The sequence below is a fragment of the Myotis yumanensis genome, unplaced genomic scaffold (genome assembly GCF_028538775.1).
Source record: "Myotis yumanensis isolate MYYU_CA2020_CCGP unplaced genomic scaffold, mMyoYum1.0.hap1 SCAF_1, whole genome shotgun sequence".
Taxonomy (NCBI): Eukaryota; Metazoa; Chordata; class Mammalia; order Chiroptera; family Vespertilionidae; genus Myotis; species Myotis yumanensis.
The window spans coordinates 196878113-196895589 of record NW_027223752.1 but is presented as its reverse complement, the minus strand read 5'-3'; the positions used below and the strand labels follow the sequence as shown (position 1 = coordinate 196895589).

The window sequence follows — 17477 nt, the reverse complement described above, 5'->3', positions numbered from 1 at the left end:
CTGGGACCCCTTAAGGGATGTCTAACTGCTTGTTTAGGCCTGATCCCTGCAGAATTGGGCTTAAACCGGCAGTTGGACATCTCTATTGCAATCTGGGACCGCTGGCTCCTAACCGCTCACCTGTCTGCCTGCCTGATCACCCCTAACTGCCTCTGCCTGCTGGCCTGATTGCCCCATAACTGCCCACCCCTGCCGGCCTGATCGCCCCTAACTGCTCTCTCCTGCTGGCCTGATCTCCCCTAACAGCCTCTGCCTCAACTGCTGCCACCGTGGCTTTGTCAGGAAGAACATCCAGAAGACACCTGGTCTAATTAGCATATTACCCTTTTATTAGTATAGATAGCCAAGACATGGAAACAACTCAACTGTCCAATGATGGGTGAATAGATAATGAAAATGTGGTTTATATATACAATGAGATATTCATCTATAAAAAAAGAAAATCCTATCATTTGCAACAACATGGATGGAACTTCAGGGCATTATGCTAAGTGAAATAAATCAGACAGAGAAAGATAAATACCATATGATTTCACTTATTTGTGGAAGCTTCAAAAAAAAAGAAATATAAAAACAAAAACAAAAACACACCAAATTCGTAGATACAGAGAACAGAATGGTATTTGCCAAAGGTGGGAGTAGGGGATGGACAAAATCGGTGAAGGGAGTCAAAATGTACAAACTTCCAGTTATAAAATAAATAAGTTATGGGAATATAATGTACAGCATGGTTACTAGTTAATAATACTGTATTGTATATTTTAAAGTTGTTAAGAGAGTAAATCTTAAAAGTTCTCATCCCAAGGGAAAAACTTGTAACTATGTGTGGTAATGAATGTTAACTAGACTTATTTTCGTGATCATTTTTTTGCAATATATACAAACTAGAGGCCTGATGCATGAATTTCGTACAAGAGTAGCCCTCCCTTCCCCTGTATGCTGGCACCATCTTCCCTCTTGCACCTGGGACCCGGGCTTCTCTTGTAGCCCCGGCTTCATCTGGAAGGTTGTCTGGAAGGATGCTTTTATTATTATAGATATCTAATCATTATGCTGTATACCTGACATTAATATATGTCAATTATATCTCAATTTAAAAATAAATAATTTAATCTCTTTCTCATCCCTTATAACACTCTCACTAATTAGCCATCAGTTTGTTTTAATTTTACCTGATAAACAATGAATACTAATTGAACAGATTTTATCTTCTAAAAATCTTTTTGGTTAACTAATATAGTCCTTTTAGTAGTAGCCCTGTTTGAAATGGGATGAATAAGTGTAGGTACAAAGAAACTTAATTACTTTTTAAAGTCACACATGTAAGCAGAAATTGTTTTTCCAGAGCCTTCTCTTCTGAGTGTGTTACTATATATTCCCATCTGCATTATTTTTCTAGTTCATAAGCTACTTCAGTAGTACATGCTTTCCCAACATGTTTCCTGAAGTGATGCAGTAGTGAACAGTCTAACATTTGTCCACTCTTGGTCCACATTTGTCCATATATTTTATATAAAACTAGAGGCCTGGTGCACGAATTCATGCACCAGTGGGGTCCCTCAACCTGAAGGGTCCCAGATTACAAGAGGGTGCAGGCGAGGCTAAGGGACCCCACACATGCACTATCGGGGCCAGGGAGGGACACGGGAGGTTGGACAGCTGGGGAGGGACCGTGGGAGGGCTCCAGGGCAGGTCAGGCCTGTCTCGCTCAGTTCCGATCAGCCAGACCCCAGCAGCAAGCTAACTTACCGGTTGGAGATTCTGCCCCCTGGTGGTCAGTGCACGTCATAGTGAGCAATTGAGTGGCCTTAGCATATCATTAGCATATTATGCTTTGATTGGTTGAATGGACGACAGGACACTTAGCATATTAGGCTTTTATTATATAGGATGAAATCTAGTCATAAAACATCCCTTCAGATTTTTCCCAGTTACTTCTAAGATACAAATCAAGATGCTTAGCATGAATATAATATACAGCATGGTCACTAGTTAATAATACTGTATTGTATATTTTAAAGTTGTTAAGAGAGTAAATCTTAAAAGTTCTCATCCCAAGGGAAAATCTTGTATGTCATACTAGATCCAGAGACACAGAAGTATCGAACAGACTGTCAAACGTCAGAAGAAAGGCAGGAGAGGGTGGATGGATGGGAAGAGATCAAACAATTAACTTGTATGCATATAAGAATAACCAATGGACACAGACAATAAGGGGATAAAGGCCTGGCCTAGCGGTGGGGACAGGCTGGGAGAGGTCAATGGGGAAAAGGGGGACATATGTAATACTTTCAACAATAAAGAATTTTAAAAAAGGAAAATATTTATGTAACCCATTCATTCTTGACATCTTCAAAGTTTTTTATCCCATACCTCTGCACCTTATACTTTGACCTTCCTAAATACTGACTCATCAATAATACCTATCACACATGTGCTATTTCTAGATTCCACAATATTGGGCACACTGTTTCTTTCCCCACACACTTCATTTTCAGGAAAATTCATATTTACTATTTAAACATTTCCTTGTGTATTGTCTCAACTCTGAAGTTTTTCAGAGTACCTCTCTGTCCTGTCATATACTGCCTATCTCATTTATACTGTTTCTGTTCTTTATATATATTTTCATTATCCATGCCATTCATATTGTAAATATTCCCTTTCATGTCTAACTAGAGGCCCGATGCATGAAGATTCGTGCAAGAATAGGCCTTCCTTCCCCTGGCTGCTGGCACCACCTTCGATCTGGCCCGGAGCTGCCTTTATGCCTTTGCTCCGGCTTGGAGACCCCTTTCCACCTTTGATCTGGCCCAGAATCACCTTCCGACTTCATGCGCTGCCCAGAGGCCTGGAGTGGCCAAGGTGAGGAGGAATGCCTGAGTCGTTGCCATGTTGACGATGCAAGCATCCCAGCCGGGCCTCCGCCATCTTTGTTGCATCAATTTGCATATTCCCTCCTTATTGGTTGTGTGCGCCACAATCTTTGTCATGAAGTGTTGGTCAATTTGCATATTCCAACTTTATTAGATAGGGTTTCTATGTTTGATTGTGAAATCCTTGAAGCTAGAAACTTCATCTTAGTCTTTGTTGTACCTCCCTATCCAAGAGAGTGCCTGATAAACAGTAGGAAGGCTATGAGCAATGATCAGAGATTATTCATATACATGTGTCTTTTAAACACACACACAGACACAAAGGTCTATTTAATAATGGGCTTGTAGAAAGCTTAATCTCTTTCAGCTCCCCTCCCACCCCCCCTCACCCACACCACTAAAGTTTCTAGGTGATTTCTATTTTTATTGCAATATGTAAATGGGAATCAAGTCCTAAATTAAAAATTGTATTTGTCTCCGTATGTTATGCATAAAAATATGTAATTGGTATCTTCAAGTACATAAAATTAGAAAACAACAAAGTATAGTTGCAAAGCATATTGCATTTTATGTCCTTTACTGTTAACAAATGGTAATAAGAGATAGTTATCAATATGTATGACTAAAAATTATCATAGGAAACAAAAAAGAGCTCTGTTTGTTTTAATTTAAATAATACAAAGAAAGTTACTTACCCAAAGCTTCACTATAATAGGAATCCCATGATTTCCAAAGAGTATCAAACATGTAGTCCTGTAGATGGTAGGAGATGAAATTTCTTATTCTGTCAGTAAAAGACATCTGGTCAGTGAGTTCTGATAAAACAGCAGGAACATAGGAAGGAGGGTATGGTGTCTTCCCACAGTGTTTTTCCACTGTTGATGCTGGAGAAAACTTCAAGGTGTACACAAATGGAATTCCAAGTTTTAAAGCTACTATATCACCACAAGGAAATAATGGATCCGATACCAGGACATCAAATTTGCTTTTCTTCAGCTTTTCCAGCAGCTTTTGGTTTTTGAGAACACCATCACAGATTTCTCTACTCAGTGCATGGAAGTCCATGAAGGCTTTGCCAATCTCCTGATAGAATCTCCAAATGGTTGAAGGAGATGGTTTATTTTCCATCCATGTAAAAACTAACTTACGGAGCGTTTCTTCCACATTTTCTTTCTCAAAGGGCACCTTATATATTTCATATGTCAGAGATGGGTTGGAAGTGGGCTTGATGTGAAGTGCACCAGAAGCAACTAGGACAGTCACATTATGCTGTTTGTTAATCAGCTCATCTATAATTATCTTAACATTAAGCCAATGACTACCTTCCATTGGCCAAATCAGAACATTCCCACCAAGAGTGACTCCCAGGAGACTTATCTGAAGAGACAACAGCAGAATGGATTTTTCTAACATGATGTGGCTTGACATAGAAAATTTGATGAGATGTGATGCAGACAAATTTCTCTGCATTTAAAACAAAAAGGAAAGACAAATTATTTTTCAGCTTGATTCAAACCAGTGATACCCTTAAGAGCATTCTCTCTACTAACTGTTACTAGTCATGGTAGCTTCATATTTTATGATAATTACAGGTTTAGGGGCAACGTGTGTTGTACTTGTCAACTTGTTGCTTTAGCTTTAGTTATGATTCTTTTTCTTAAACTTAATCTTTCAACCCTTTCTTTGCATCTCATAATTGTTAAATTCTTACTATATTTGATTTCTTGAAGCCACTGTATATCTGAACTCTACACTCAGACCTGGAAACTGATACTTCAGATGTGACATGAAATGTAGAGATGCAAACCCTATAGTTAGCTTAGTACACAGAGATGCTAATTCTATAGGTTTTACAATATTTGATACATTTTATATAGTAACATTAGCAAAAGTTATTATTTTTTAAATATATCTTTATTGTTGAAAGTATTACAGATGTTCCCTTTTCCTCCCAATTAACCCTCTCCCATCTACTCCTGCCCCTTTCCCCCTAGGCCTGCCACACTATTGCCTGTGTCTATGGGTTATGCATAAATGCATATAAGTTCTTTGGTTAATTTCTCCCCCCTTCCCCACCTCTCTCCCCCTGAGTCCCGTGGCCCTTCCATCTGACATTTGTTAGTCTATTCCATGCTTCCATGTCTCTGGATCTATTTTATTCGTCAATTTATTTTGTTCATTTATTTCACATATAAGTGACATGATGTGATAGCTGTCTTTCTCTGATTGGCTTATTTTGCTTAGTATAATACTCTCCAGATCCTATTATTGTAGTTACCAGTTATTAATAGACTAGAGGCCCAGTGCAAAAATTCATTAACTGGAGGGGGAATCCTACAGCCCGGCCTGGCCCCTCTCTTAGTCTTGGAGCCCTCAGGGGCAGGAGGCAACCTGGTGATCAGGGGAAGGTGACGCCCATCACACCTCTGCTGCTGCCACTTCCAGCAACGTAAGCCTAAGCCGGCCGTGGTTACCTGAGCCTCAGGTGGCCCTGAGCAGCTGGGCAGCCGCCATCCGAGGCTTGCCTGTGCCTCGGGCCAGCCCTGGGCAGCTGGGGGGCTGAGGGGACTGGGTGACACCATCTTTGAAGGCATGGCAATCAATTAGCATATTCCCTCCTTATTGGTGGTGGACGCCGCCATCTTTGAGAGCAGGGCAGTCAAGTAGCATATTCCCTCCTTATTGGTGGTGGATGCCACCATCTTTGAGAGCAGGGAAGTCAATTATCATATTCCCTCCTTATTGGCTGTGGGTGCCACCATCTTTGCAAGGGCATGGCAGTCAATTAGCATAGTCCCTCTTTATTAGATAGGATAAGATTATTACAAAGAGAAGATTTAAAATGTGAAGTACAAACACAATCTATACTAATAATAGACAAATATGTAAATTGACCACCCCTTTGTGACGCTCACAGCCAATCAGGAGAGAGTATGCAAATTAACCTGACAAAGATGGCGGGCCTGCGGGCAATGCACACGTGCACAGACATGGAGTGGCCAGGGTTGGGCGTTCCCCGCCCCCGGCCGCTCTAAGCCTACACTGCGGGTACCGACGGCCTGGGTCCCGGGGATGCCACTGAAGTGTCTGGTCCTGTCAGACCAGCCTTGGGGAGGCTGAAGTTCCCACTCCTTTTCATTTCTGCAGCCCCTGGACTGGAAGCGAAAACCAAGAGCACGGGGAGCACCAGCAGTTCTGGGAATTGTAGTTCTGGTGGCAGCCCCTGGAATGGAAGCAGAAGCCCAGAGCACGGGGAGCACCAGGAATGCTGGGAATCATGGTTCTGGTGGCAATTGCATTGCGTGATCTCCTAGACACTAGAGAAAGTGAGCCCGGAGCAAGTTACTTTTATGGGTGGGGGATGGAGGGAAAGCATAGGTGAGAGACATAAGTAAAGTCAGAGTGTTGAGGAAAAATTAAAAGGAAGATATCCTGCAACTTCTAGGAAATCTTCACCAATGGAGCAAAGAAAACAAAAAGACCTCTACTATTCTGTGAGCACAAAACCAAACTCTGTTGGGGTCTCAGACAATTTGCTCATATGATTGCAATGACAGACAAAAACTCCCGGATTGGAGAGGGCTCCCCTGAGGGCTCCCAGATTGGAGAGGGTGCAGGTCGGGCTGAAGGACCTACCCTTCCGTGCACGATTTTCATGCATCATGCCCCTAGTAAGTATAATATTTATTACTACTTTATCTTAATAAATCACTGAGAAAAATGGCATATAAGTAAATAAACTGTGTATATGTACATATGTCTGAGATGATGGGTAATGCTACTGGTAAATAAGAGCTCTTAGAAGAGACTTGCTAAGTCAAGCATGCTTCTGTGGGAAGTGCTGCTCAAAAGGCCAGCTGGCCTGTGTGAATAACAACAACTTCACATTTAGACTCAGCCTTTCATAGTTGCTAACATTTGTTAACTGCTTACTACCTATCAGGCATTGTGCAATGTGTTGTAAATATGTTAATGTCATTTACTTTGCACTTAAAAAAAGATCCAATAAGTTACAAACGATAATTATTTCCACATCAAAGAAGAAAATATTGGTCAGAAAAGCTGAGTAACTTGGTAAGTTCATAGAACAAAATAAGAAAGGAACTGATGGTAGCTGCCTTAAGGCTCTTTGACTCCAAAGCCTATTGTGTTGAGAAAATTGATATAAATGTAGCCATTTCAAAAACAGAGCCCACCATCCCTTGCACATCTTGTTCCTTATACATTTCAAATTATTGAACTGAGCAAATAACCTTTGGACTTGAGCCAAACCAACATTGTCTTAAAAAGAATTGTTTGTAAAGTTAATAGGAAAGCAGACCTCCTCACCACAAGCACTGATGATTTTGACATTTTTAATCAGCAACAAGCCATGTATAGTTAAAAAGTAACTTAGCTTTTTAGCATCAATATAAATTCCTCTATTCTATCTATGTAATTATTTCCCTTCCCTTTCTCATAAAAACCCCTTTCCTTCACCCCCATAACTGGGGTACAATTTGGGTTCCCTCCTGAATTTATCCCCATGGATTTCAGTTTGTTTTGACCTCAAATAAATGCTTGTTGCCTCACTTTGGCCTTTATTTTTCAAGTTGTCAGCATTCACGACCGGGACAGAGTGCCCCATTGGAGTGTATCATGTCACGTTATCAACTACAAGGCAAATCTTCGTTAGAGGTATGGTATTTGATACTCATCTGAGTTCCTTTCTATTTGCTAGATGGGATGCTGCCCGAATCATGAATTGTTGAATAAAGCCAGTAAGACCTATAAAATTTACATAGTTGCAGTTTGTTTTTTAACATAAGTATCTGGACATGAGTGATAAGCAGTGTGTACAAAGGAAACTTTGTACAGTGTGTTACACAAACAAACTTTTTGATTAAAAAAATATCTCAGTAATTGTGACTTTGAAAAAAACAACTTTGGAGAAAAAGCCACTTTGCTTTACTCAGTTACTGCTTAGGCATTTTATAGTATGACTAGCTGCCCAGTGCATGAAATTAGTACACTGGGGGGTGTCCCTCAGCTTGACCTGTGCCCTCTCTCACAGTCCAGGAGCCCTTCTGTGATGTCCAACTGACGGCTTAGGCCCGCTCCCCAGAGGGGAGCCATCCACCCTGCCCAACAGTCACCAATATCCTGACCTCTGAGCACTGGCTTCCTCCATCGCCGGGGTAACCAAGCCTCCTGCGTTTTACAGCTCCGTGGCTGCCGGCCACCATCTTGATTGGGTTAATTTGCATATAGTTGCTCTGATTGGCTGATGGGCATGGCTTGGGCATAGTGCAGGTATGGTCAATTAGCATCTTTGTATTTTATTAGTGTAGATAATCCTACTTACACCTAGAGTATAGACATTTAGATAAGGAGTTGAACTTAGGATACCAACCATAAGTTCCACTTTTTTTTTTCACAGGGTGCCTTTAAAAATGATCAGTTAGAGCTAAACCTGGGGAAAATTAGTGACCTCCACCCTAACCATCTTATAAGTGGTAGGTGCTTCTTACCCTGTCCTCTATCTCCTGCTGGTTTGTAACCTAGGACTGAGGACTGTCCTTCCCCTAGCTTAAGTGTGCAGCTTTACTTCTGGGATCTGTAAGTAATACATCTTGTGACTCTATTTCCATTGTGTGGAAATTTCTATTGAAACAGCACCTTCAATTAAAACAACTCCTAGGATTTTACTTCCCATGCACACACTCATCCCCCTGTGCCTCCTCATTCAGCAGGTCATCATCTTTATATTTAATTTAATACATCAACTCTGGCTTCACAACACAATTGGTGGCCAGGAGGGTGGGATTGTGGGCACAGATTGTACCCTTATACAATGCCTTTGACCTGCATGTGGCTCACTATCTGGGAAGGAACCATTGCTTTCTGGTGATCTGTGGCATTGCATTACACTCTGCTTATTGCTGCTTCCAGTGTTGCCTTGAATATCCACCCTATTATCTGGGTGCCGTTAAAGGTCAGACTCCCCTGCACCCAAAATGCCACCAGGTGTAGATACTATCCAGGCAATTCAAGCCCTCTACAGTATCTTAAATGGGAGCAGTGTCATGATTGCTTAAAAGCCATCCACCCTGCCCAAGAGTCACCAATATCCTGACCTCTGAGCACTGGCGCTTACATTATCCTAATTTCAATCCTATTTGTCTGATAGACTTAGGCAGTTCAAACCAATCGCTGGTAATATAGGGCCAAGCATTAAATTTTCAGGAGCACAGAATTAAATTTATTTTAAACCAAAGCTTCACATGTGTCTCCAACCTTTACTATTATGGATGGAGACCTCCTATGCCTTGGAGGAAATAATAGCCCAATTATTTGCAAGGTGCACCCCTGAGGACCCCAAAATTTACTGAGACTTTTGGGATACCAGTAAATGCTGTCAAAATGCAAGCAAACCTAATGAGAGTGTCCCAAATCTATTTGATCTCATTAGACCGCTTGAACCCTCAGTTGCCCTCCTGGGACAGCTCCCACCACCTGCAGCAACACTGGAGATGGCAGTGCCCCAGCCCATGACATCAGGGGACAACCTCATCCTACATGCTGCCTCCAAAACCTTCTTTGACAGAGATGTCACCAAGGAAGACTCAGTGGCTAATGATGGTGAGCTCTGCCCAGAACCTGGGTGTCACACTGAACATTTGTCTAAATTCTCTGCTGATGACCCTGTGAGTGGCATTTTGTAGAGTTAACTATGTGTTTACCCCAGAGCCCCCTTACCTACTATAATGCGTGCTGCTCGAGTATGAGGTTAACTGCCAAGCTGCTTTCTGCTTCACATTTGAGCTCTGGAAAGCCAAGGTATGTGTCAAGTCTCACAACTTTAAGGGGCCCCAAAACACTTCACTTAGTTGCTTGCCTTCATCACACCCATTGGATTGGCCCACATTATGCATCCTCCTGGGAGTTAGTGAATTTAAATTTTGTTGGGAAAACCCTTCCCAGACTGTGGATGCTGCTACCACAAAGCCCTCCACCTACAACTCTCCAGGACCTACACCACCTCACAGCACCCTTCCCCACAGTCACTGCTCAGGGCTCCACAATCTTTGCTTCTGTTTAAGACTTCTATAGGTGTTTTGTTTGTTTGTTTTAAAATTGATTTCATAGAGGAAGGGAGAGGGAGAGAGAGAGAGAGAAAAATCAATGATGGGAGAGAATCATTGATCACCTGCCTCTTACACACCCCACACTGGGGATTAAGCCCACAACCCGTGCTCTGACCAGTAATTAAACCTGTGACCTCCTGGTTCAACCATTGAGCAACACTAGCCGGGTGAGACTCCAATAGTCTTAATATGTTTATACAATGAGCAGAAACCAGAGCTTATTTTGGGGTGCCTATTTAATTGCTGGGATCAATAAAAGCTGTTTCCCAAGTTAGTGGCCTACCCAGCTGATTTACTGACCCTGTCCCCATTTGCCCAATAGAAAGCACCCATGCTACCCTGTAATTTGCCTTATGTTCTCTATGGTATTCAATAGTTCCCATGCAGGACACTTGTCTTACAGTAAGTGGCACCTGGCAGGAGCCTCCATATGCCCTTCAGAGTCCTCCATATCTGACCAGGCACCAACAGTACATGAATATGACCTATACCTTGTCCAAAAAGCACAATCCCTGTGGTCTTGGGCCCTGTGGCCCAGCCATCTGGAGAGAACCCTAATTTATTCTGGCTTCCCTGAGCACACAGTTGATGTCCATCCTGAGCCCAGTGCCTTGGGGCCACACACATACCTGGCTCTCCAAACGTGCACTTCTAACCTCAACCAATGCTTTTTACTCTGTGCTGGCCCCTTGGGAAATATTGTCTGTCCAAACTAAGTACTTTAGTCTCCCTGGGACTAACTACCCTTACAAATCACTGAGCAGGACACCCAATTGTCTCCCTTTCTCCCCTCTCAAGTCAAAATTATGCAGTATCCATCCCCATTGTTTTGGGACTAGAGTAGTTGCCAACACACTTGAGATGCAGCCAAAATCATTAAGGCAAACATCAACCTGTCAGCCATCCTGGCTGAACACATTGGTCTGTTACATAAGAGCGTTAATGCAGCAGCAACATGATTCTTTAGTATGAATCGTTCGGGATAACTGTTGAGATTTAGATTACCTATTAGATAAAAGTAAAAGTGTATGTGCTTACAAAGGGTACCACCTATTATATGAATACTAAAAATTCCGACAAATGTATACACATATACAAAAGTTGGCCCCATAAGTACAAGTGTTACATAATCTCACCCACGTTTAAATTAAATACCTACCTTACCATTACCCAAGGGCTTTGATTTAATTGATTGGCCGGACCCCAACAAAAGGGATGTGGCTGAGGGCTAAGAACAGGTTTTCAAACCCTCATTTGCCTATGGATATTGGTGAGTGTCATTTTTGCTTTTTTCAAATAATGCATTTGTTGGGTGACCAAAACCCTGCCCCGGCTTTAATATCCCCACTGTCCAGACTGTGAGTTTCCCTGAAGATTAGTGGCTAGGCATCATGGAGTCAATTGCCACGAGAGTCAACTTTTGAGAAAGAACAACTTTCTTTTTCTGCCAAGGCATTTCACAGTCTAAACCCAGCTCACCTCCAGAATCTGGACATTTAGATAAATGCTCGCCATGAATTCCATTTTACTTTTCCCGGGGCACCTTCTAAAATAACCGCTTAGAGTTAAGACTAGGAAAAGTTAGGGATCTCCACCCCAGCCACCTCATAACTCATAGGTGCTTGCTAGCCTGTTTCTGTCTCCTGCTGGCATGTGATCTGGATGGAGGACTACCTTTCCCTGGCTCAACAGTGACCTCCACTTCTGGGATCTATAAGTAATAAATCCTATGGCTCTATTTCCATTGTGTGAGTGTATTAAATGCGCACCTTCAATCCAAGTGATCCAGTGGATTTCATTGCCCCAAAGTGGGAGTTTGGATGCTGAAGGTGCTACCTGCCACCTCTGGTGGTGCCTTGTGTCTCCTCATTCAGCAGGGAGAGCATGATTGCACATTCTTGATTCAGTGCACCAGCTCCAGTTTCCCAGCACAGTAATTTGACCAGTCTTAAGCGATTTCTCAAACTGCCCAGGTAAATTTTAGATTTGTGCTCCTAAATTTAACTTAAAATAAAGAAATTATAAAGTGAAATGAAGAGATTGTTGACCATAAAGTTTTAAAAAGGTTGTAAACAAAAGACTTTTCCAAAATGAAGGCCCAAACTTGTGATTTTAATTATTTTGAGCTTAACATCACTGAAAGACTAATTTCTTTCTGGAAATTTTTGAGAAGCTACACCTAAAACTACGATACATATATTTGTGAAATCAGGTGTGTTCAAAGAAAAATGAATATATTTGAAAAGAAGCTAGTATATACAAATGTTTTTTATCATAGATGATAGTAAAAGATGTGCTGTAATTAATTGTACAAAAGGCAGCAAGTTTAGTACTTATTAATACCACAATAGGTTATTGATGCTACAACAATATTTTTTTGAGAAACTTTAAATTTCCTTTTTAATAAATAAATTTGATTATGCATAAAACTCACTTATATATAAAACATATACATTTAAAATATATAAAGTTGAAATATGTAAATATAAATAATCCATTACACAATATTAAAGAAAGAAAATACCCAGAAAGGACAACATCTTGCTTCCTGTACTTGTGCTGTTTTGAAGACCATTGTGACTTGTAAGAATCCTAGCACAGTTATGTAACAACCAACCCCATTCACCAAAAGAAGGTAAAAGAAGAAGAAGCCCGGTTAACCCAGGTCCAGTGTCCAGGATGCAAGGACCACACCCAAACTTCTCCTCCTCTTCTTTAGTGGCATATCCCCAAGACTCCTTGGTCTTGCCTGGCAGATTCCATCCTCACCCCATAATTTTTCTCATGAAGACTTTTCTTCCCTTTCATCCCAGCCATTTCCTCACAAACCAATGTCCTTCTGCGCTCACTCTGTTGTCCTTCCAGGTACTAAAGACATCCATGGGGGTGCAAAGATGTCTTTAAGGGAGTTCAAGGAAAGGAGCCTTTCCAAAAATTCCTACCCCTTCAAGAAAACCTACAAAAGCTATAAAGCCAACAATATGTGGCCAGGATCATAGGCCAAATGAGGAACTGAATAAAAATGATCCAGAAAAAGACCAAGACAATGTAGAAAAATTCACCACCTCGAGTGATAACTTGGGCAGCCAGTAACTTCAGAGCAAGGCCAAAGACCTCAGAGCTATCTAGGATGTTTCTGAAGTCTGGAAGCCAAATTTTACACCTACAGAGTACACCAATAGTGGTGATTAAGATAAAATTAATTAGTGGTTCACTTCCAGTGTTAGCATAATCTGCAGACAATTTTTATTAAACATCTATACTAATAAAAGGGTAATATGCTCTTTAGACCAGGAAACCTTTCGGGAGTCCTTCTCGATGTCCTTCTGGACAAAGCCATGGTGACGGGGCTGAGGCAAAGACAGTTAAGGGTGATCAGGCCAGCAGGGGGGGCAGTTAAGGATGAGAAGGCTGGCAGGAGGGCACTTTGGGGTGAGCAGGCTGGCAGACAGAGTGGTTAGGGGCGATCAGGCAAGCAAGCATGTGTGTGGTTAGGAGCCAGCGGTCCCAGATTGTGAGAGGGATGTCCGACTGCCGGTTTAAGCTTGATTCTGCAGGGATCGGGCCTAAACCGGCAGGAGGACATCACCCGAGGGGGTCCCAGATGGGAGAGGGTGCAGGATGTGCTGAGGGACAACCTTCCCTCCATGCACAAATTTCGTGTATCGGGCCACTAGTTATCATTGTTTCTTTGTCCAACTATTTTATTTTTTTAATATATTTTATTGATTTTTTACGGAGAGGAAGGGAGAGGGATAGAGAGTTAGAAACATCAATGAGAGAGAAACATCGATCAGCTGCCTCCTGACACCATCTACTGGGGATGTGCCTGCAACGAAGGTACATGCCCTTGACCGGAATTGAACCCGGGACCCTTCAGTCCGCAGGCCGACACTCTATCCACAGAGCCAAACCAGCTAGGGCTGTCCAACTATTTTAAAGGAGGAAAAAAAAAATAAAGTTAGTATGTCTTTTGCCACAGAGTCCCCAAACTGTCATAAGTACTGGAATAGAACATGAACACTTATTATATTAACTGGCAAACAAATGTGACAATAATTTCATACAGATTTTAAGTGGTGGCTGAGAATCTTGAGGGACATCTCAGCAGCAGAGGTCCCCCTTAAGTAGTGTGGGGCCTCAACCCCGTTCTGGGCTCCCAAGTCTGAAGCACTGGAGCCAGAAAGATGAGCATTCATAACATCTGGCTGTAAAAATCAGTGGAGATTCTGCTCGTCACAGAGGGACAGGAGTCTGCTAGAAATGCAGGTGCCCTCTATAAGGGCCAACATACAAAATCTGCTTTGCACTCACTTTCCCTGAACTCCATCAGAGGGAGCATACCTCAGAGTGGACTAAGATTGTGCAAAGAGAGACTGGGTTGTGTGGCTCCGGTGAGAGAGCTGAAGGGACAATTGTCAGGGTCCCTGAGCTGAGTCACTCTGACACACTGCCCACAACCACCATCTTTTCTGTGTCAAGCACTCCGCTACATATTGCATCAGCCTGGAGGAACTCCGGACTCCTTGTTGCTCTGCCTAGTCACGATCATGCACTGTGGGGGAGTCTGCTGCTTGAGCCCATAGTATAGACTTTTTTGAAAGGCTCTTGAGGGTGAACGCAGAGGGTACCAAACACTGAGTTGAATGGTTCTAGAGTGGGACCATTTCCCCCCCACTTACCTGCCAGAGCAGCAGCAACCCAGTCTGTATACCACAGCAGCACTGTCTCACCATAAGGTAAACACTAGCTTCACTCTCCTGAATCCTGTTGGCCCCTCCCTGCTAGGCTTGCACTCAGGAATATTGTTAGCTGGCTGTGGCCAGCCTGAGCCCACAGTGCAAAATCGTTTGGAAGACTCTTGAGCAGATATATGCAAACTCTGGGAAAGACAAAGTTGTGTGGCTCTTGGGTGAGGGTCATATTTCCCTCGCATGTCCAATCAACACCCCGTTTCTGTGCAAAGCCCTCCCTTCACATGGCTAAATTTTGGTCTGTTTGGGACTAATAAACATTGCTGACCTCACCCTGATGACTTTATGACACTCAATCCTACCACAAAGCTCTGTGGGCACCCAACTGCTGGCAGCTGGCCTGGGTATGCTCTTAGACTATTGCTGAGTGTCCTCAGACTTAGGACTGGCAGGGAGTTTGAACCCATATTAATCTGATGAACACAATTCACCCCTACATGATGCCTCATTTAGAACATGTTCTCACTTAACCTGTGTACTACTACAAGAGGCTCTTCCAATGATGGAGCCTGTCAGCTAGCAGATAGAGGCAGATTTTGGGTGCCTTGGGCCTTTTGTTGACCTGCTCCCATGCTCAGTACTGGTGGAAATTGGCCTCGGAGTGTAACTTGGCCACTGCCATGCATAGCCATGCCCAGCAGAGCACCCACAAACTGTGGATCACTTAGTAGCTACAAACAGGTGGCCCATGGACAGACACAGGCAATGCCTGACATTGAATGCACTGGAGTTCCTTTCCAATGGCCCCAGAATCAACACAACTGGTGGCAGGATACAGACCACATCAGAGCATGACCCAAATAGATCTATATGCTGCACATACAAAAGTAGATCTCAGCAGTCACTAGAATCTGCTGGAGTGAATTCTGATTTCTGGGATTAGCATCTGCACAACAACTCACAGTGTGGTTAGGGTTGATTCTCATAGTCAGCTAGTCAGAGAGGCAACCTCATCCGTGGATAGACCACCAGAAATCAAGATAAAATTACAATAGGAGAGTTCACATAACCCACACAAGGGACATTCCAGGGGACTGTGCCACTGAGGCCCACAGACACCTACTACATAAAGACAACATGCCAAGACCGGAGACACAGCATATCTACCTAATACACAGAAGCAAATATAGAGAAGCGCCAAAAATAAGAAGACAAAGAAATATTCTCCAAATAAAAGAACAGTATAAAGTGCCCCAAAATAAACAAAATAAAATGTAGGCAAGCAAGCTACCAAATAGAGAGTTCAAAAATTGTTATAAGGATGTTCAAGGAAATTAAAAGAAGGATGGATGAAATCCATGAGAATTTAAACAAAGAGAAAGTAAGTATAAAAAGCACGTAAAATCCATAAAAGAGAACCAGTCAGAGTGAAGAATACAATATCTAGAACAGGGGTGGGGGCAAACTTTTTGACTCGAGGGCCACAATGGGTTCTTAAACTGGACCGGAGGGCCGGAACAAAAGCATGGATGGAGTGTTTGTGTGAACTAATATAAATTCAAAGTAAACATCATTACATAAAAGGGTACGGTCTTTTTTTTTTTTTTAGTTTTATTCATTTCAAACGGGCCGGATCCGGCCCGCGGGCCGTAGTTTGCCCACGGCTGATCTAGAATGAAGAACACACTAGAAGGAATTGACAGCAAGCTAGATGAAACATAGGTTCCAATTAGTGATTTTGAAGACAAGGTATCAGAAAACACCCAATCTGAAGAACAAAAAGAAAAAAATAATTTTTAAAAAGTGAGGATAGTCTAGGGACATTTGGGACAACATGAAATATAACAACAGGCACATCATAGGAGTAACAGAATGAGAAAAGAGAGCAAGAGATGGAGAACCTATTTGAAAAAAATAATGATTGAAAACTTTACAAACCTGGTGAAGGAAAAGAACACAAAAATCTAAGAAGAGAAAAGAGTGCCAAACAAGAATCCAAAGAGCCCTCATCAAGATATATCTTGATTTGCGGGAAGTCACCACTTTCCCAACACTGTCATAAGAGTGCACCAAGGAACTCGGAAGGCTGAAGGACCTTGGGTGTTAGCAGGCTGATGCTCAGCACTGATTGTTCTGTCATGAGATATGGTTGCTTGAAGCAATTTCCTGACCTAATGTCCTCAAAGTGAATGTTTACTGAACCTTACGGATCTTTACTGATCTTTATTGACTTTAGAAACCATCTATCTGCTACCTGTTTGCCATGCTTTACTGAGGGCAAGATGTTTATCTAAAACTGAATAAAAATCAGAGAAGGCCAGGTTTCAGTGTGCCTCTCCAAGAAAGAGGTCTCCACTTGGCCCCCCATGCCTTCTAAATTCATATTTATTGTATAGTGTTTTCATTTGTGCGTCAGCCCCTCCTTCAGATCCTGAACCCCTGCCTCAAAAGGTTTCGACATTCTGGCACCATGAACAAGAATCTGGAGAGGAAGTGTCACCTGAGTGAAAAACAAAGTGAAAAAGGAAAAGTGGAAATTCACCGGAAAGGTGGGAAGTTCACTGCACACAAAGCCTGTGCCAGCTTCAGAGTCCCTACCATAAGTGGATGAGGAACGTTTTGATTCAGCCAGGTTATTATGGGGAAGAATTTGAGTAAAAGGCAAAAACATCATTGTAAATTTTTAGCTTGCATGCTCAAGGATAAAGGAATTAAGGTGTCAAAAGGTATTGTCTTAAATTAGGCTCAAGGGAAACGAGTGCCCTTGTCATCTTTAACTA

The 17477-nt window shown here is 42.3% G+C and overlaps 1 protein-coding gene across 2 annotated transcripts in view; it reads right to left on the bottom strand.

Moving 5' to 3' along the window:
- Nucleotides 1-14768, bottom strand: part of LOC138995101 (UDP-glucuronosyltransferase 2A1-like) — a 48612-nt gene extending 33844 nt beyond the window's left edge. Inside the window, exons 1-2 of one of the 2 annotated variants that reach the window (XM_070395489.1) lie at nt 14686-14768; nt 3568-4340 (exon numbers count right to left, since the gene is read on the bottom strand). In XM_070395489.1, coding sequence (XP_070251590.1) covers nt 3568-4340; nt 14686-14739 — 827 coding nt within the window. In that variant the 5' untranslated portion in view covers nt 14740-14768. The remainder of the gene's footprint in view (nt 1-3567; nt 4341-14685) is intronic. The other variant, XM_070395481.1, reaches the window with a different exon arrangement.
- Nucleotides 14769-17477: the final 2709 nt, after the last annotated feature.